The sequence below is a fragment of the Mesoplodon mirus genome, assembly GCF_964341445.2.
Source record: "Mesoplodon mirus genome assembly, contig: HAP1_SCAFFOLD_3299, whole genome shotgun sequence".
In the NCBI taxonomy this organism is placed as follows: Eukaryota; Metazoa; Chordata; class Mammalia; order Artiodactyla; family Ziphiidae; genus Mesoplodon; species Mesoplodon mirus.
In genome coordinates this window covers 10,411-32,000 of record NW_028294047.1, presented here as the reverse complement: position 1 = coordinate 32,000, position 21,590 = coordinate 10,411, and the positions used below count along the sequence as shown (strand labels likewise).

General features: G+C 38.6%; 1 protein-coding gene across 4 annotated transcripts; it reads left to right on the top strand.

Moving 5' to 3' along the window:
• The first annotated feature begins 523 nt into the window (after positions 1-523).
• LOC309798409 (ankyrin repeat domain-containing protein 26-like) lies at positions 524-12,334 on the top strand. Of its 4 annotated transcripts, XR_014293115.1 has the most exons (6): positions 541-1,105; positions 1,691-1,908; positions 3,311-3,539; positions 8,831-8,986; positions 10,172-10,216; positions 11,396-12,334. XR_014293115.1 is itself a non-coding variant. In XM_082646599.1 (5 exons), the coding sequence occupies exons 1-4, from the start codon at positions 809-811 to the stop codon at positions 10,196-10,198; spliced, it is 771 nt and encodes a 256-aa protein (XP_082502725.1). In that variant the 5' UTR covers positions 542-808; the 3' UTR covers positions 10,199-10,216; positions 11,396-12,334. The 4 variants fall into 4 exon arrangements, 2 of the variants coding, with proteins under 2 accessions (XP_082502725.1, XP_082502724.1); XR_014293114.1 differs by lacking the exon at positions 8,831-8,986 and having other exon boundaries at positions 524-913; positions 2,649-3,539; XM_082646599.1 differs by lacking the exon at positions 8,831-8,986 and having other exon boundaries at positions 542-1,105.
• Positions 12,335-21,590: the final 9,256 nt, after the last annotated feature.

Here is a 21,590-nt window from a genome sequence, read left to right as displayed (position 1 = left end):
GCGCCACCAGTTTCAAAACATGTAGACATGTTTTTAAACTACCACATCCACTTGCCTTGTCTGACCAAATAATCATTCTGTCTAAAGGGAAGTAGTTCTTCCCAACTCAGTGTCCTTGAAATTCCAGCAAGTTTTTTTGTTTGTTTTGTTTAGTATGTTCTCTTATTCTGTGGAAAGTAACAAAGCATTGCAAGAATTAATGGCATTTTTTTGTTCAGAAAAATGTATGGATCATCTCGCTAAACTATTACACTGGGAGATGTGATTTCTCCTTAACCCTGCGAAGCATTTCTCCTTGGAATGCAATTCAAATTAGCATAAAATATTTGTAGTTCAGAAAAAAGGCTTATGGTATTAGAAGCCATATTTACAAGACTCATTAGAGTCTGATTTTCCGAGTCTTATTTTGGGAGGCATTTATTAATTCAGCCCCAAATAACTCAATATGATATCCCTAAAACTTTAAAAATCATGGTGGGTTAAGATGGGGGTGGGGAAGGAGTAAGAGGCTTTCTACTAAGAGGTGACTTATAGTCATTTTATGGAGGAAAGGCATGAAACAATAGAAGAATAAAAGTATAAAATCAAATGCAAATTTTGTGTAACAATGATGACAGTGAAGGATATATATTTGTGGCTCTTGGTGGTTTGAACTTTTTTCTTCATTTTCTTAGTAATTCAAGGTCCTACACGCTACAATATAGACACCATTTTATTGTAACTGAATTTATTTTAAAAGTGGATACTGGTTTTGAGTTAGGCTATTCTCAGTCTATGTCCCTAATTACCAAGCGATTTTACTTTATTCATGAAGATTGATGACCTTACAGCAGAACTGGAAACTGCATCTTCAAAATGTCTACATCTTGGTGCAAAAAATCAAGTTCTTCAACGGGCGTTATTATCTATAAAAGTAATGCAAAAGAAATGTGAAAAACTAGAGAAGAATAAAAAGAAGTTGGAACAAGAAGCAGTGAACCTCAGAAGTCATATAGAAATGAATATGATAGAACACAGTCAAGTAGAGCAGTATAAACGGGAGGTTGAAGAAAGATCAAGACAGGATATAATAGAAAAATTAAAAGAAGTCAACCTATTTTTACAGGTTAATTTTTTGATCTGTAATGTGCTTTAATTCACTTCACTATAAATTACATTTCGGATGTATACACTTTATGTGTTTCTTCTACTTCCCTTATAGCAGTTTGTTTTGTAAATTTCTGGAAGGAAAGTGGCATTTGTTTCTCCCTTTAAATATTTCAGTTTCCATCATTATTCTCACTAAATTGATCTTTCAGAACGATTCTCACTAGGGAATCATTTTATTTTGAAGACCAACTGGTATAAAACAAAACTATTAGGATGAAAAGAAAATATTATGATTTAGAAATTGTACTATACTCTTGGATTATTCTTAGCTGTATTGTTCAATTTAAAAATTTTAAAATTGATCCTATTATTCTTTGAATTATCAGATTACATGAGTACGAATATAAGAATGATCCAACTTTAATTTTATAATTAAGATTTAACTCAGTTTACATTGATGATAAATATTTTTAAAGTTCAGCTTTTTTTTCACATTTAAAATTGCTCTCTGAATCATTGACACAAAACTGAAGGGAACAAATATACTATAATTATTCAGGTTATAATTATTTTAAACATGTATGTTTTTATTTGACTTTAGACACAAGCAGCATCTCAAGAAAACTTAGAGCAGTTAAGAGAGAATAATAATGCTTCAATAAGAAGTCCAATGGAACTGAGAATTAAAGATCTGGAATCTGAACTCTCCAAAATGAAAACTTTTCAAGACGATTCTACTAAAGCAGAATTGGAAAAATATAAGCAACTCTACCTCGAAGAACTAAAAGTTAGAAAGTCATTGGCAAATAAACGAAACAAGTAAGTCAAAACGTAGAATCATAGAAAATAAATTTAAATTTAGCTCATTAATTTGCCTCTAAAGCATAATTTTTATTGAGCCAGGTTCATGAGATTAGTAGGAAGTGAAAGCTAACTAGATAGTATAACTTTGGAAAATGATGTTAGTAAGTGAAGTCACCTTTAAAATGTGAGTCCAGTTTGCATCTCCCCACCTTTTTGTTGGTTTTACATAACTTTATTTTTTATATTTTCATATATTGCGTTGGCCAAAAAGTTCATTTGTGTCTTCCCGTAAGATGTTACTGGAAAAACCCAAACGAACTTTTTGGCCAACCCAATAGTTAACCTGATTTAGTCTTTAAGCTAAGTGTTTTTGAAACTTTGTAACTGAGATAAAATTTCTTGTTGGAATTCCCGTAAATAGAAATATTAACGAGTTTAATTATTTTTTGGAAGATTACCGCTTAAACGCAAAGCGTCACATTTTAGCATTTGGTAAATTTACTTTCTTGATTATGATCTTTGGTATCATCGCTAGAGGGCGCCCTGAGACAAACTACTGTATTTGAAGTTTTTCTACTCTACATAAAGGCATGCTTGTGAAATAAGGGGAAAGTAACAGAGGGGCGAAGGGCCGTATAATTCACAAAGTGTCTAAAAATAACACGGTGGCCTGCGTGAGGGTGTGCGTGGAAGACCGCAAGGGCAGATCCCACCCCCAGTGCCTCAGTAACAGTGTTACCGGTACCTGTCCGCAGCCTGTTAGGAACCGGGCCGCACAGCAGGAAGTGAGCAGTGGACGAGCCAGCAAAGCTTCACCTGCCGCCCTCCCATCGCCCCCCGTCGCTCGCATTACCGCCTGAACCATCCTGACAACCCCCATACACCCCCATCCATGGAAAAGTTGTCTTCCACGAAACTGGCCCCTGGTGCCAGAAAGGTTGGGGACCGCTGCTCTAGATTATTCCTCAGTGCCGAATGCTTAATTCCTCTGAGGTAATGAGTGAAATGTGTATACAGGGGTGGTGAAAGCAAATGCTTGAAAATGTCTTTGAGGGATGGTTTGTTTTTTCATCCCTGAACTGGTTTACTAAAGGTGGGTATCTAAGTGCAGCCATCGCAGAAGGCAGCAAGCGTCACCTGTTAAGCCGTCTCCATCGCTGGCGCCATTTCTCTCCTCTCCCGACTCAGACAGACTGACTTGTTAGTTAAGGATCCCCCAGACACATATATACTTCTTTAGAACAATTTTACACCTAGAATTGTTTATAATAGGTCTGCTCTGACCCATTTTCAGTGTTAAAACGTGGTTTAATGGTTCATTCCATTTACTATTATGGCAATTTAAAAAATGCAAATCATTTACGAATCATTTAGGGAAAATGCAATGAATGAAATTGGTGTTTTGCCATCTTCCCAGGACTAATGAGAGGCTGGCAGAGGTCAGTACCAAACTGCTGGTGGAGAAACAGCAGAACAGATCTTTACTCAGCACTCTTACTACGAGGCCAGTCCTGAAGCCACCTTGTGTAGGAAATATTAATAATAGTTTAGTGCTCAATAGATATCTTACTCCAGGAGAAAACTTAGAGATTTCTACCTCAAGCTCACGCCCTTCACATGAGAGCATGGAGATGTACTTGACCAAGGTTAGTTATACTATCCTTTTTTCCTTGGGTTTCAGATTTCTGATAATAATTCTTGTTTTTAATTTGGTGAAATTCTGAATTGTTTATTTGACTTACACACACGAAGTAAAAGCCATAATTAATTGTGCTAATAAAGAGACAGAAATTTTATGATTTTTTTTAAAGTCCCTGGATTTCTCATTTTCAAGAGAGATTTATCATGAACCTTATTCAGTAAATGTAATTAAACTGACAAATTTTAAATTTCTAAAAACTGCAGTTAAATCCTATTTTAGAAATTAAATATTATTGCCTAATAACCAAAGATATACTTTCTAATTGATTTCAGTTTGGCAATGGTTCATAATCATTTTCAAGTTTTGCTGCACCCTAGTTTTTCTACCTGTAAGCATAAGTGAATGATTGGCATCCAAACACTTAACCATATATGGATTTTTTTAATTTAAAGGAATCCTAGATAAATCCTTTTTGTGAATTAAATAGACTTGTAGCACTAAATAGGTTAATTTCTGTTTTTAAGTTAAATTTTTTTGTCATTTTCGTACATGAGAGTGCATCCTTAATTGCTATTTTACTTAGAGCATTTTTATTGAATTTTTATAAAATGTCTTGCTGAGCAATTGTAGAACATTTCTAAATACGTAAATAAAGCAAATATTTAAACTTTTAAAATGAAGTCCACTTATGTCTCTATCTTGCCATCACCTGGATGAATGATGACTATGATGGGGAGTCTTTAAATTGCAACTGGTTTTCATTGTGTATCATTGTTATTAAAATATGCATCTCACTCAGTGCACACGGGGTTATGGTTTTGATGGTGTTTTCATGACGTTCTTGATGCAGAGAAAAGTAGGCCTTGTTAAATGAAGTCTCAACCTGTTTTCTCATTTGGCTTCACGTCGTAAGAAATCATAGAAGAGCAAAGCTAAGGTTTCTTAGACAGTGCTGTGGCTAAATTGGGTCTAAGTGCTTCAGAGCCATGAAACTGGACTCCAGGGTCGAAAAGAAAATGCATGTCAAGCCCTCTGTCAGTTGCTAAGCATGATGTAAACTTAGAATGTTCTCATGAGTTGTCACCCAAAAAATCAAACAATGTATCATTTTACAAGATGAAGATGAAAGAGTGTGTGAATGCAAAAACAATGTGAGAGAAAATTTCTGCGGGAATTTTTTCCTTTAATTTTTTTGGAGGAAAGAGGCGTTTATTTTTTTAGTAATTCTAGATAAATCGAAAAATAGTTTATTTTAAACTCCATGTTGTAGTTACTAGGTATACATAGTTCCCTTGTGGGGTCTTTGCCAAATCGTGCTGGTTTTAATAAGAGAGATTGAAGAGCACTACTTAACTCTATCAAGATGCAAAGACGTCTCCATAATCACTACAGAATGCCGCGGAAGAGTTATTATACAGTTGTTGGTCACCTAATTCTTAGTAAGACTTACAGAAAGAAGGTGCCTTCTGGAATTGCTAGGAATATAATTATTTCTACTAGGAAAACATAAAATAATACTATGAGAGGTGTTAATGTACTGTCTAAAATGATAGAAAGAGGTGGGTTTTTGGATGGGACATGATAAAACAATAGCCTTCTAAAGGTTTTAGCTATGATTCTACAAAGTAAAATGTTAAAAATGGCATTAAGATTGCATTTGTTTATCATTCTCCTTTATTGGCAATGTTTTAACATTTTGGACTATTCCTACTGTGAAGTTTTATCTTACTCAGCATTTTCCCCTAACTTTAAGGAAAATAATTATAGCAAAGTACTGCTCTAGGTGTGTGGTTTCAGTTGTGCTGGTTGTAGCAGCAAGCTTACTCCATGTACCTAACACAGATTTATTACCTCCCTCACCAGTACATGAAGTTCAGTCTTAGCAGTTGATACCATTGTGGGGGTAGGAGATTACTACGTATCTGTCTTGCTAATTTTACCCTCAGTTTTCACATTCTAGTTAATTCTGGGATGTTTGGTCCTATATATCAGAAGTTTTTTTTCAATTGTGTTATTTAATTATATTATTATAAAATACAAAAGGTTAACATTAGCCAAAATAGCTACATCACTGTTAGATTTTCTTGCACATAGAATTTTTTCAAGAACTGAAAACTTAAAAATCTATTCCAGACAACTTTATAACAGACACAATCTCACTGGTTTAAAGATTTTATGTTCAAGAGTTTTTAGGTATTTGTGTGCCGAACACGATGCATGGCCACAGTAGTTAATAAATGCCCTTTAAATCTGTCTTAAGTAGGAGGATTACATTTTACATTGACTGATTTTGGACTTTTGGTGCATTACTGACACTTTGAAAAATTTTCTAATGATTTATTTAAGTAATTTAAAAAATTGCTCAAATGTCCATTCAGTTTAGCAACTCTCTTTCTAAATGTGGTCATACAAATGCACTGAAGCTAAAACAATTAATATTCCTAAGACTTTGACTTTTTATATGACACAACATTTTGTGTCTCACCAGAATATTGAGTCACATTTCTTTTAAAAAAAATAGGCCTCGTGTTTACATCACCAAGGCAGTGCCTATCCACTCTTGAGTTTTAACTCTAATCAAATTACCACAGTAGTTGAGCTAGTTTCTCATAAGGCACAGGCAGAGTTCAATAAACTTGTTTATTGTCTCAGTTTATTATATCAGTATAATCCTTCTTGTTCCCACTTCATTTTGTCCACATGGACAAATGAGTAGGCATTTTATCTTTTGAAAGATAGAGGTAATAGTTCAACTTCTTAACAGTTCTTTTTCTTTCATTCATTTTTTTTCCTGTACTTAGTTTTTCAGCTCTTTGATCTACAAATTCTTCCTCAGTTCTTCTCTCTGCAGCAAAATATAGGTACTTAATATCTACAGACTGCCAAGTGTAATTTCCTTCATACCTTAGCCTGTTTACAATTGGATAATGAATTGAAGTGGTTTAAATGACTTGATTTTATTACATTTTCGTGACATTTAAAATGAGTGATATCAACTTTTAAAAGTATCAATAATTACTGAAAATAAATTAACTTTGGAAATGAGTGTGCATGTGTATGTGTGTGGTGTGTATATATTTATCAAATTGGTCTTAAAAAGAGAGTGCAACATTATTTTCCAGCCTGCAGTCTCAGATATAATTTAACAGTAATATATTACGGTTGGGTGAACGAGCACATACTTGTTGTGCTTCATATTGTTACTGGCTTCACTACGTTTCTTTCTAAAATGTTCCTTTCACCTTTCCCCTACTTTATAGTGGGGGTTGTCTTGAACAATGTACATTAATTATAAAGTCAGGGAAGAAGAAGAAAACGTTCCCTCAGTGTCGTGTGGTCCTCTGCCTTGGAGCTGTGGTGGGTAGGTGGCAGATGACACTTCTCTTCCCCTTCTGAGTTCAGCACGTGGGAGTCAGCAGCTGGAGATCAACTAAGGAGCTTTGTTACTGACACATAACTAACGAATTGGAGGACGTGCTTTAGGTGTGCAGTCACAGTGGGCCTCAGAATACTTCATCCCAAATTAGGCCTAAGGGGAGGAAGCAAATGCTTGACCCCCGCCCCAGGGCAGGCTGCTTACTGCAGGCATGAGAGCAGACCCCAGTTCCCGGTGCTGAGGGCACACACACCTTCTCAAAGAAGAGATTTGGAAGCAAGCAAGCACTTCTTAGTTCCTTCTCCCAAATTCACGCATTGGGTAAATCTCCCCTCCTCTCATGAGGAGGGTAGGAGTGTAAGTCTTCACGTTGAAACTTTAGGCCAAGGAATTAGCCTGTACTTTCTGACTGGATTTAAATTCTAATTGAGATTACACTCATATTTTTTGTACATACAAACTAATGATGAGAGATTGAAGTATGCTAGATGGTAAAGAGAAATCTGTTTTGTGTTTTAAATTTTGCCATAAATAACCCACAACGTGGATAATTCATTTGTTGACTCATTTTGGTAAACCAAGTTTTATTTGGAGGAAACGAATATCCTTTTAAAGAAGAATCTCCTCAGGCTTCCCTGGTGGCGCTGTGATTGAGAGTCTGCGTGCCGATGCAGGGGACACGGGTTCGTGCCCCGGTCCGGGAAGATCCCACATTCCGCGGAGCGGCTGGGTCCGTGAGCCATGGCCGCTGAGCCTGCGCGTCCGGAGCCTGTGCTCCGCAACGAGAGAGGCCACAACAGTGAGAGGCCCGCGTACTGCAAAAATAAATAAATAAATAATAATTTAAAAAAGAAGAAGAATCTCCTAAATTTTGGCCTGTGTGATTCAACTAAAGATTTTCTCCTTCAAGTTCCCTGTCCTCTGGTTAAAAAACAAACAAACAACAAAAAAAAAAATCTGTGCTTTATAAATTAAATATATTGACTGCTACTAATAGGAGTTATGATAATTTATTCTTGTTCATGCCTTTGAAACATATAATTTAGTTAGAAAGCTACTATTTCATGTCTCATGCATCAAACGTTATTGAGCTACATGACAAAGTTTTACATATTCATTTTCTCTGAGTTATAGTTAAAAATCTATGTGTTTTTTTTTCTTAATCTGAGGAAGTAGCTGGCGTAGAACTCTCTCTAGACTCAGCGAGAAGGCCGTTGGCTTTGTGACACGTTGGCTTTGTGACAAAGTCTCTCTGACCCTTTGTTACCTCTTTTGTAAAATTAGGGACTTTGACTAAATCAATGACTCTCATACCTTAAAAAATTTTCTTTCAAGGAAAAGAACCTTTCTTTTTTAAAAAAAAAAATTTTGCATGAAACTGTATTATATAAAACAGAGACAAATATAGAGCTGTTTAGCTAAAGGAGTGGCGGAGACCTTGAAGCTGTGACTTCTTTTTCCTTCAGTCCTGCAGTGTCCTCAGTGGGGGACCTTCCATTACTATGGGACATAGTTTGGAAACTACCAGTTGTGAGAGAATCCTTCTAACTAAAAATCTTTAAAATTAAAACTTGCTGATATATTGTTTTCCTGTGTATAATTTTCTCACCTTTCTGTGTTTTTGTTAAATGGAAAAGTTTAAAGAAAAATGCAGGTGTGTTCTCCTTATTATTTATTTATTTTTTGCGGTACGCAGGCCTCTCACTGTTGCGGCCTCTCCCGTTGTGGAGCACAGGCTCCGGACGTGCAGGCTCAGCGGCCATGGCTCACGGGCCCAGCCGCTCCGCAGCATGTGGGGTCTTCCCGGACCGGGGCAAGAACCCGTGTCCCCTGCATCGGCAGGCGGACTCTCAACCACTGTGCCACCAGGGAAGCCCTGTTCTCCTTATTAATGTTCGACTTCCAACTACTTCCTCCAGGTGAACATGATCTTCACCTAGAAATCAACATAAGCGTCTTGGAAGGACATATTGAGGAAAAGAGCTTTTGGGGGAAAAGAGAGTAATCTTACACGGGTCATTCCCTAATTCAACGCATGTAAAAACGTGACCTACATTTTGCAGTGTTTATTAATGGTAATACAAAATTATTTCAGTAAAGGCTTCTTCCTTCATCTGTTATGAGTTATTAATTTCACAAAACCTGTCTAGTCATGTTGTCACATTATTCATTTCATAGGGCCTCTCTACAGTGCTGTTGTCAGAAAAGTGTTATGGAAAACAGTCTCTGAAAATATTGGGAAACCTGCTAGCCAAAAAATTTGTCTTTGCACCTAAAATTTACAAAGGCGTTGGCTATCATGATATCCTTATCATCACAGTGTTTGTCATGTTCAGTATACTATTTGAGACCCTGTTTAGTGAGAGGGTGCCTTTTATAAGAAAGATTTTTAAAAGGACACTCTAGGTGGAGACACTTGTAATACAGTTTGAAATGTTCCCACACATTTCATAATTAAGTAGATAACTATAATTAGTCAAATGTTTCAAAAAGTTGGCCCTAATTTCTAGAATGGAAACAAAGTTACAGTTAAAGAATTATGTATTGTTTTCCTTGTTTCTAATTCTAGAAAGTCATGAATCAGAAACTGAGTTTGAAAACTGGCTCTAGCCTCTACTTTTCCTTTCTTCAAGCAGATTTTCTGAAATAAATGTTTCAGTCCTAATATAGACAGCAAAATACCTTTACTTAATTTTTTGCCCGTAGAATTTTGACATGACATTACAACGGAACCATTTTCTCCATTTTATATATTTAAGATTCTATGTTGAAAAATTATTACCATAGAACATACCTTAAAATTTTAGTTATATAGAAGTGTAAGAAAGGAAAACTCATTTTAAGGAAAGATCCATTAGAGTAAAAAACTGATTAAACTTTTAGAAAGAGCAATTTTTCTAAGAATTGCAAAGTAATGCATTCATTGTAATATATATATGACTTTAATCGTTTAAACTTGTTTGTACCAATAAGATCAAATATCACCCTCTGAAATTATGTATATTCAGTAGACTGATATTTATTGTACTTTTTATCCGATTAATCTAAATAACATTACATATATATGTTCTTTATTATCTAAAATCAAAATAAGTAGGAATTTATTTTATTTTATTGATGTGATTATTTTTCTATTTAAGCAATCCTCAAATTAGGTCTAGTCTCTAGAAGTATTATTTAAAGGCCACATTTCATAAGCTGTACATCATTCCTACAAAAATGTCTCTTGTCTAACTTAAATAATATTTGACTTATTTCAGATGTGGCAGGAGATGGAAAAAATATAACTAGAGTACTAGAAAAAGGTATGTTGCTGAAATTTATGAATTAAATTTAGACATTGATTTCTGAAATAAACTGTAAATATTCAGTAGTAAATGGCATCTCTTTCCATTGTTTGGATGACAGATACTATTGATAGGTTAAATATCTTTTCTTATACATATCTAATGAAAAAATGTGAAAGAATGAACATTCATAAAGAAAAATATCCTGATTCCTCATTTATTTATCATGTTCCACAGCTTTAAAAAAAAATCTCAAAAAGTCTATGTATTTCTTTTTATTTCTGGCTATATCCTTCCTCTCTACTTCTGCCATCCCTGTGGAACTGTCAACCTGCACACTGACACTATTAGAAAACATGGGGTTTATCAACTTCTCAAGTTTCTGGCAGTGATTAAGGCCAAAAAACCCAGACTCAAGCAGTCACATTCGTGTAGCTGTCACTTAGTGGCTGACATTAAAATCTCCTGTCATTGACTTTGTCATTGGTTTATCTTTCGCTCTCAGGAAAAATTCCAAATTCCTTATCATGGAATAAAAACACCCAAATCAGTTTGGGTCCTGCCATAGTATTCAACCTTATCTCTTTACTACCTTCCTCTGCCCCTTTGCTCTACATCCAGTCAAATAGACTGCTTGCGATCCCACAGATGCTCTTCCTCACCTTTAGTCTTTGTATTTGCTTCTTCCCTCCATCTCCCGTACTTTTCCCTTGTCCTTCAGGTATCCACTTACATACCACCTCCACCAAAAAGCTGACAGTATTGACACAAAGCTGGGTGTCACTTCTGAGTGTTCCTTATACCCTCTTTTATACCTGTCATAGTATTTATGACTCTATGGAAATTGCCTGTTTGTCTGTTTTTCCAGTTTATAGTATGATTTTTCAGGGTGGACTGTGTCACCTTCATCTTGTAATTTCAGTGCTTGTCACAACACCTTAGCAGATGGTTGTTGAGTAAATGAATGACGAATGAGAAAGCCAGAAGCTCTGATACTCAGCCACAAGAGCAATTAATTCATCGTGCAACCACAGGCAAATTATATACTAGTAATCTTGTATTTTGTGTTATGTCGTGTATAGATACTTTTCATTCTTCTGAACGCTTAGAAAGGTCTCAGGTTTTTTTTTACTAACTTATATTTAGTTAACTCAAGTATTTTAGGTAAAGAATGTAATCCTTTCTTTTTCTTTTCAGCTGCTGCTGAATTGAATCAGCATGCTATAGAGCTTCTCATCTAGGAGCTACTGATGAGTCAAATCTAAATCAAGATCTAGTTTTGAAAACATCACGAGGATATGTACTGATTTTGAAGAAAGATTATATGATCTAAAAGATAAATAGTAAAAATTTCCCTCCTGGGTTGTTTGCATAACATTTTAGTTGTTTCCCATTAAACATGATGTGAAAATCTGGATTAAAGGAAAATATTCTTGTATTATATGTGTATGATGAAAATTTATATAGTATTTTAAACCATGTTTCTCTGCATCTAACTTAATTTTAATCAGATTTTGTGAATCAAAAAACTGTTGAGTTTTACATACTCAAACTGAGCCCTGATACCAGCACCCAGACAACCAAACTTGTCATTGATATATAGTGGTGTTGATTGATAGCTTTTTTCTATTTCCAATTTTATCACTATATATAGACCTAAAGATTTAGACAGACATCATTTGGATATACTGCTGCTATGGCTATTGTCAATGTTTTGGGGTTTTTTTTTAAATATTATTTATTTTTGAGTGTGTTGGGTCTTCGTTGCTGCATGTGGACTTTCTCTAGTTGGGGCAAGCGGGGGCTACGGGCTTCTCATCGTGGTGGCTTCTCTTGTTGCGGAGCCTGGGCTCTAGGCGTGCGGGCTTCAGTAGTTGTGGCATGCGGGCTCTAGAGCACAGGCTCAGTAGTCGTGGCGCACAGGCTTAGTTGCTCCATGGCATGTGGGATCTTCCCGGACCAGGGCGAACCTGTGTTCCCTGCATTGGCAGAAGGATTCTTAACCACTGTGCCACCAGGGAAGTCCTTATTGTCAATGTTTGGATGTATTACAATTGTTCTAGTGCCATAAAACTTAGTATATATAACTTTAAACACTGATTCATAGATCTTTCCTCATGGAGAAATAAAATTTGCCTAAGACTTTTCACCTTTTCTATTTATTTACTTACTTACTTTTTGGAAACAGTCTTAGAGAAGAGTCCCAAGCACCAGACTCAAACAGACATTTTCCTAAAACTACCATATCTCCCATATATTGTCCTAATGTAACATTTATCTTTCCTAAATGTCATTTGTTCTCCCATAAGTGCCCTTCCCTCCCCCCACCAAGAAGTCATGTTTTTCAGAAGATGCCTTTCTCCTACCCCCGTCACTTAAGTAGTATATAAGCCCCCAGTTGTAGCCAGCCCTTCAAATCACGTTTCTTTGTGAACCCCTGCATGTAGTCATCCACAGTTAAATGTTTTTTTCTCATGGTAATCTGCTTTTGTCAATTTAATTTGCAGATTCCCAATTAATGAACGTAAGAGGGTAGAGGAAGTGTTTTCCTTCCCAACAATTCCAAGAGCTAAAATGTTAGTGACTCTTACTTACATCCTTTATTCCCTTTTCTTCTGTCCTTTCAGTGTACTTAGTTGGCAGAACTTCATAAGAGATTGCTTATCATTCTCCCCCCTTACCTTCACCCAGGCATCTACGTGCTGCTGAAGAAAGTTATTCTACTACTTTTATTTAGCTAATTTGCATCTTCTTTCTTCACAATGTCGATTTCAAATCTCCTCTCTCTGTAAACTTTTCACCCTGTTTTTTCCCTCTCATGTGTACCAGGCAATCTCATTTCTCACGACAAACTTCTTGAAGATTTGCCTGTATCCCCACCCGCTCTAGGCTGTCTTCTCCTTCCCGCATTCTCTCAAAACTACTCCGAAGTCACCGATGACTTCCACGTCGCTAAATCAAAGTGACACCTTTCCAGTCCTTGTCTAACTGAATTTCTCATTCCTCTTGGCATTCAGTATAACTGACCTCTTTGAGACACTCTCTCCTTTTGGCTGGGCTTTTAATACTCTTTAATTTCATCCTGAATGCACCCACAGCGTATTGTGATCGCAGACAGAGTTCTTATTAATATCTCACAGTAAATACACAGGCCTTCCCCCCTCGCCCAGGCCTGCACCTGGGGCAACATGGTGAGAACAGGTCAGTTGTTCTAAGTCAGCAGGTGAAGAGCGGGAGGAAACTGGTTTTCCCTGCTGCTTGTGAAGGGGCGGGAGTTAGCCGTCCTTCTCTCCTGGGAAGCATCTCCTCCTCACTCTGGCCTTTGGTATGTAAGTAAAACTGTTACCCATTCCAACAAGGGTCCTTCTGCCCAGTGTCGCCCCCACCAGTAGAATGAGTTGGGTTCAGAAGCAAAAGAAAGCTTTACTCTTTCTTTGATCAAAGAATGCAGAGGCACAAGCTCCCGCTCAAGAGGCCGTGGGCGTGGCTGCTTCACAGGGATCCCCTCAGCAGCGGAGGGGGTGGAGTTCTCGCGGGGCAGGCGCAGGAGCAGGCGCAGGCGCAGCTGCTCCCCATCGCAGTGCCCACATGGCCCGCCACCGCCATCTTGATTGGGGGTGTCGTGTGCAGCGTTCCTGCATACGGTCGGACCTCCCACCCCCAGCTGGAGCATTGGCGCAGATATTTCACACCCGGAACTCGGGTCTGAAGTGCTGGATGCGAGGCCTCTGCACGAAGCCCCCCTGTAAGCCAGTGAAAGCAGACTAAGCACAAAGGCAAAAAAGGTTAGACTTTATTTTACTACCCAGATTCTATTTTTATTTCCTGGGAACAGCTAATGGGCTTTGCCAGTGATGAAATCTCTCCAGGTGCCAGACCCGGAGTCTCCAAGTTTCTGGGCCTCATTCCTCCTTGAAATGTGAATTCCTAGGGAGATGGTGCACCTTCGGGGACCTACTCAGAGCTGTAACTGTTTGGTCCTCCTGGGGGGATGAGACTTTATGAGTCCTTTCAGATCAGAGCAATTAACTAGACAAATGGCTGTAGATGTGAATCTCACACTGCACAAAGAGTCTCAGAGGGCCAGGGCTTTTTACAAGATCGCTGAGAAATCCCAGGAAATTTTGCTTCCCCACAATTCCACCCCTCATTCCGGAAGGAGCTTTAGCCCCAACATCGGCCACTGTAACCAGTCCAACTAAAATTGGTGGGCACCAAATCCTTTGGGTTTGTCTTAGCCAACACTTAATCAGAGCTACGATCAGCAGAACCCTGACTTAGCAAAAGAAGTTGGTCTCAGCTGAACTCCCCCAAATCTCAGGTTCAGGCATCTAGCCGAGTCCCCCAAAGCATTAGGGACGACCTTGGGAAGGCAGGTGGCTTCCTCCTTGTGTTTCCATATTAACCTTTGCTATCTGGCCCAAGGCACTGTAAGGAAGCAAAATTTGTCACCCCTAAACGTGTCTCTTTGGCATGAGAATTATTTTAGGCTGAATACTTTTAAGAAGTGGAAGACTCAGGAAGTCTTTCTTCTTACCACCCCCTTAACTGTTGAAGAGTTTAGATAAAGGGCCTGGTCCGAGAAGACCGCCATCACCAGAGACACCTAGAAGGAATATGGGCTAGGTGCGGTAAAGAGCACTCCAGATTTTTACAGGGAGTTCCAAACATTTGCTTTTCCATCTCCATGTGAATTGCCTTCCTCCACTTTGTAGTCCCAAACCACTACCCATAACATCCTCTTTTGTCTTTAGCTGAAGATGGTATTTAAGGGGAGGTTTTTAGCCATTCTGGTGAGTTACTCAGTTTTCCTGGGTCTCTCCCATGTATACAGGAAGTGTACATGTTAGTAAGCTTTTTTTTGTTTTTCTCCTGTTAATCTGCCTCACATCAATTTTATCCTGAGACCAGTCAGACGAACCTAGAAGGATAGAGGAAGGTTTTTTTTCTCCCCGACAGCACATACCTTAGTACAGGTAGTGATGCTAATTTACAAGTGGCACAGACTTTGCTTCGCCTGCAAGGAAGGAATCTATGGCAAACTCTGTTATCCATACAATACTAGCCAGTGAGTTGAAGCTCACCTGAATGGCTTCAAGCTGAGGTGGGGTCACTGTGTTAGTCATACTGCTCGCTGCAGAACCGGCCAATAAATTGAGAGACGAGTTGTTGGAGCAAGGAATAGCGACCTTATTTGCAAAGCTGGCAGGCTGAGAAGATGGGAGACTCATGTCCCAAAGAACCATCTAGCCTGAGTTAGAATTCAGGCTTCTTTTATACTGAAAGGGGAGGGAGTAAAGTCAAACACTTCCTGGTTCCCATCAGCCTCCTGAGGGGAGGTGTTACTGTTTTCCTCTTTTTCCTCCCTGCAGTCATTCACAGGTGGGCCTGGTCAGCATGCTTCCTGGGAGCTAAACAAAGGTACTTTAGCTTAATGCTCATTACCTGGGAGGCAGGGTTCCCAGAGATGGGCCATTGTGTATAATTTAAGCTTGTAGGCAACATCCCCTCAGTGATTAACTTGTAATAGAATACGAAGTTTCTTCGCTTTGTATGGTATTGTACAGTTGTTCACTTCAGCAGAAGTCAGGGACAAATTTCATACTGCCTTTTGTGAAAGAAAAATAAAAATGGAGTCGGTAATGCTCCCTGAAGAGGGCTCTCTAAAGTGGAGCTGGGAGGCCATTAAGGGGTGTGACATATGCACGTCTCAGCCTGGATGGAATCTGACCTTTTGACCATTTATTGTCCTAATGAAGTCATCCAGAACATCTGCCAGAAACTCAAGATACTTCTTGGACCCTACCCTAAAATAACTTGTGATCCCTTAAGGACAAGTATTTCCGGACTCGTATCAGAGTCAGTCATAATTCTCATCAGGCAATTTTTGTCGGCCTGTGGCTTTTTGTCTTTATAAGCCCCTGACTCTCTCTCGGAACACTCAGTTTTACGTGAATCTGTGTCTCCCGAATTGAAATTCTTTTTTGTTCCTTCCAGTTTTATTGAGATATAATGGACATGCAGCACTGTATAATTTTAAGGTGTACAGCATAATGATTTGACTTATGAGATGATTACCACAATACATTTTACTATAATTATAAACATAACTATATCCCTGTTGCCAGGATATAGTGAAACATAACTATAGCCCTGCTGCTGGGATATAGTAAAATTATTAGTCAGTGTTCTCCAGAGGGGAAATAAAAACAGTATGAGGTTACCTATCTATCTATCTATCTATCATCTATCATCTATCTATCTATCTCTGTCAACAGGTCTGAAATCTGCAGGGTGGGCCTGCAGGCTGTAAATTCAGGGAAGAGTTGATGTTGCAGTCTTGAGTCTGAATCCCCAGGACAATAGTCTGGAAACTCAGGCAGGGTTTCTATGCTTCAGTCTTGAAAAGAGTTCATTCCACTTTGGGGAACCTCAGTCTTTGCCCTTAAGACCTTCAACTGATTGGATGAGGCTCATGGACATTATGGAGCGTAATCAGCTTTATTCAAAGTTACTGATTTAAATACTAATCACATTTAAATACACCTTCACAGAGGGGACTTCCCTGGTGGCGCAGGGGTTAAGACTCTGGGCTCCCAATGCAGGGGTCCTGGCTTCGATCCCTGGTCAGGCAACTAGATCCCCCATGCACACCGTAACTAAGAGTTTGCATGCCACAAATAAAGGGCCTGCGTTCCTCAACTAAGGAGCCCACCTGCTGCAACTAAGACCTGGTTCAACCCAATAAATAAATAAATAAATAAAATAATTTCCTCGAAGAATACTTAATGGTATGGTAAAGTGCTCCAAATGTGATGTTTATAAAAGCAGGATACAAAACTGTATTTAAATATATATATATATATATATATATATATATATATATATATATATATATATATATATTTAAATACCTTCATGGAAACATCTAACTTGTGTTTGACCAAACAGCTGGGATCATAATCTAGCCAAGTTGGCACATAAATTAACTATCACACTGGGCAGATATTTTAACTATCAATTTTAAGAAGAATATTGAAATATTCTAATGTTTTTCCAGTTCTAGGCTAGGTTTTATGGAGAACCTATAATGCAACCTGTATGTTCCTTCCTGCCCCCCTGCAAGAGGTTTTTATTGTTTTAATTTTTAAAATTTTTTATTAGAGTATAATTGCTTTACAATGTTATGTTAGTTTCTGCTGTACAATGAGGTGAATCAGCTATATGTATACCTATATCCTCTCCCTCTTGGACCTCCCTCGCCCCGACCCCCATCCCACCCACCTAGGTCATCACAGAGCACCGAGCTGAGCCTCCTGTGCTTTATAGCATGTTCCCACTAGCTAGCTATTTTACACATGGTAGTGTATATATGTCAATCCTGATCTCCCAGTTCAGCCCACCCTCCCCTTCCTTCCTGTGTCCACATGTCCATTCTCTACATCTGTGTCTCTGTTCCTACCCTGCAAATAGGTTCATCTGTACCATTTTTCTAGATTCCACGTATATGCATTAATATATGATATTTGCTTTTCTCTTTCTGGCTTACTTTACTCTGTATAACAGACTCTAGGTCCATCCACATCTCTACAAATGACCCAATTTCATTCCTTTTCGTGGCTAAGTAATATTCCATTGTATATATTTACCACTTCTTCTTTATCCATTCTTCTGTCATTGGACACTTAGGTTGTTTCCATGTCCTGGCTATTGTAAAGAGTGCTGCAATGAACACTGGGGTACATGTGTCCTTTTGAATTATGGTTTTCTCGGGGTATATGCCCAGTAGTGGGATTGCTGGGTCACATGGTATTTCTGTTTTTAGTTTTTTAAGGAACCTCCATACTGTTCTCCATAGTGTCTGTATCAATTACATTCCCACCAACAGTGCAGGAGGGTTCCCTTTTCTCCATACCGTCTCCAGCATTTATTGTTTGTAGATTTTTTGATGATGGCCATTCTGACCGGTGTGAGGTGATACCTCATTGTAGTTTTGATTTGTATTTCTCTAATAATTAGTGATGTTGAGCATAGGAGTTTGTTATTGATTTTGTTACCAAAGCAAACTTGGGTCCACTTGCCCAATGCACAGCAAAGATAATCTACTGACACGAGGTTGTGATGAAGGAAAGTGTGGCATTTATTCCAAGGTGCCCAACGTGGCGCCAAGCAAGGAGAACAGACGGCTCAGGCTCAATAGACCCAAACTGTCCGATAGCTTTCAGGGAAGGGTTTTTAAAGGCAACATTAGGGGTGAGGATGTAATGTGCCAGCTGAGCCTGTGTACATCCTTCTGGATTGGTTGGCAGTGAGGTAACAGGGTGGTGTTTTGGGAATCAACATCAGCCATCAGGTTCCAACCGGTCTGAGGTCTGTGGGCTTGTGGTCAGCATGCAGTTAACTTCTTCCACCTGGTGGGATTTTCAGTGTCTGCAAAAGAGCTCAAGGGTATATATGGCTTAGAATATTATCTATAGCCCTTGAGGAGGAACTAAAGGTCCTTGACTTTGTTTTATGGCTAAACTATTATTATTTTGTCTTGCTTCACTATTTTCCTTTTTTCCCACTTCCCTAATTACATTTGCTCTTTGGAACTGGGGGAAAGCCTAGGAGGCTAAAGGTTTTCTACAAACAAGAGGCAGGGGCCATGGGGAGGTCCCCACTGGGTCCTGCTCCATTGCAATTAGTTTTTCTTTTTAACAGTGTTTCCCCCCTTATTTTTAATGGATTCAAGAGGAGGGGAGAGGGTTCCTAGTTAGTTTTTCAGTCATAACCCACCTAAACTGGAAGGTCTAGAAAAATCTCTCTCCTTAAAATAAAATAATCTGCGTGTCATATTCCCTCACCTCAGATAGTAAATGCGTGTTATATCATTCGAAAAGCCACAAAACCAAAACCAGCCAATTCCAGAGCTCTAGTCTATGTGCTGGATGCTAGAGATGCAACAACAAATAAAATGTGGCTTCTTCTCTCTAATTGTTTGTTACCGGTTGTCATTTTGAGCCTTATGCTAATGACTCACTGGAGTAAATAAAACAAAATCACTTTATGAACCTGCAAAGAAAATGGGAAGGAAGTCGTAGGAAAGACCACTTAGCTTCTGAGATATTTATTAGGAGTTGGAGAGATTTGTTCTAAAGGGATATAAAGCCTTGTTCCAGCAGGAAACAATTAAAAAAATTTTTTTATTGGAGTATAGTTGACTCTACATGGTTGACACAACCATGTTGTGTTAGTTTCAGATGTATAGCAAATTGAATCAGTTATATATATATATCATACCTATATAGATCCATTATTTTTCAGATTCTTTTCCCATATAGGTTATTACAGAATATTGAGTAGAGTTCCCTGTGCTATACAGTAGGTCCTTATTAGTTAGTTATCTATTTTATATGTAGTATTGTGTATATGTTAATCCCAGTCTCCTAATTTATCCCTCCCCCCCATGTTTCCCCTTTGGTAACCATAAGTTTGATTTCAAGATCTGTGAGTTGGTTTCTGTTTTGTAAATAAACTCATTTGTATCATTTTTAAATTAGACTCCACATATGAGTGCTATCATATGATATTTGTTTTTCTCTGTCTGACTTACTTCACTTAGTATGATAATCTCTAGGTCCATCCATGTTGCTGCAGATGGCATTATTTCATTCTTTTTTTTGTGGCTGAATAAAATTCCATTGTGTATGTGTACCACATCTTCTTTATTCCTTTCTCTGTCGATGGGCGTTTAGCTTGTTTCCGTGTTTTGGCTATTGTAAATAGTGCTGCAGTGAACGTTGGGGTGCTTGTATGTTTTTGAATTATGGTTTTCTCAGGGTATATGCCCAGGAGTGGGATTGCTGGATCATATGGTAGTTCTATATTTAGTTATTTAAGGAACCTCTATACTGTTCTCCAGAATGGTTGTACCAATTTACATTCCCACCAACAGTGTAGGAGGGTCCCTTTTCTCCAAACCCTCTCCAGCATGTATTGTTTGTAGATTTTTGATGATGGCCATTCTGACCGGTGTGAGGTGATACTTCATTGTAGTTTTGATTTGCATTTCTCTAATGATTAGTGATGTTGAGCAGCTTTTCACCGGCACTCTGTATGTCTTCTTTGGAGAAATGTCTATTAAGGTCTTCGGCCCATTTTTTGATTGCATGGTTTGTTTTTTGATATTGAGCTGCATGAACTTTTTGTATATTTTGGAGAGTTCCTATTCATAAGGCCACACATTAAGCCTTTTAACCTCATCTGCAAGTGGGACCCAGCACAGCCTCACTGAACCACAGTAAAGGATTGAGGAGAGATGCCCAATGAGGATGTTAACCTTCAAATCCTGTTACCAAACCACAAAATCTACTATGTGCTTGTTTTGATCACCTTCCATTCACCTCATTAGTGAAGGAGGGATCCCCAGCCCTAAATAAATATATTGGTTTGGTCAAAAAGTTTGTTCGGGTTTTCCATAAGTTGTTACTGAACGAACTTTTTGGCCCACCCAGTACAACGCCCTACACTGGACCGATGAGATTGGCAGAAGTTTATTAATTACATATACTCACAGCCCAGGGGGCGGAGGACACAGCACCTTGCAGGGCCACATGGGGACTGCACTCAGGAACAGAGTGAACAACCAGGAGCTGTAAGAGGCAGGCTTTGTAGTGACAAGATAGTGATGTGACCGCTGGTTCCAGTGGGAAGATGTGTTGGTTTGCTAAATAACTCCTTGGGTTGGTAGGGAAGTAAGGACCCTGTGCGGCAAAGCTGATGCCACTGGTAGGGGAATTAGCTGGGTGAGGACCCTTTTCCCACTGTGTGAGGGGCACATCTGGTGAGGTATTTGGGGCCCTGTGAGGCTCAGAGATGTCAAGGCAATGGCAGCACTTGAAATTTTATGTCTTACAAATTCAGAGCTCTGAATTCATAATGTTTAATCTTGTGATGATCTTGTGAACAGTATATTTATAATCAAGTGTTTTGGTATGTGTTAAAGGAATTAATATGAGAAATGTAAATATTTGAAATATTCCATAATTTCTTTTTAAAAAAATTCTATCCATATGTCTTCATCAGCTCGGGCTCCCATAACTCAATTCACAGACTGCGTGGCTTAAAAGATGGAAATTTATTTTCTCACAGTTCAGGAGGCTAGGAGTTTGAGAGCAGGGTGTCAGCATGGTTGGGTCCTGGCGAGAGCTTTCTTCCTGCCTGGCAGATGGCAACCTTCTCACCATGTCCACATGGAGAGAGAGAGCTCTCTGGTGTCCCTTCTTATAAGGGCACTAATCCCATCATGAGAGCTCTACCCCCATGGTCTCATGTAAACCTAATTATCTCCCAGTGACTCCATCTCCACCTTCTATCATACTCTGGGGCTTAGACCTTCAACATATGAATT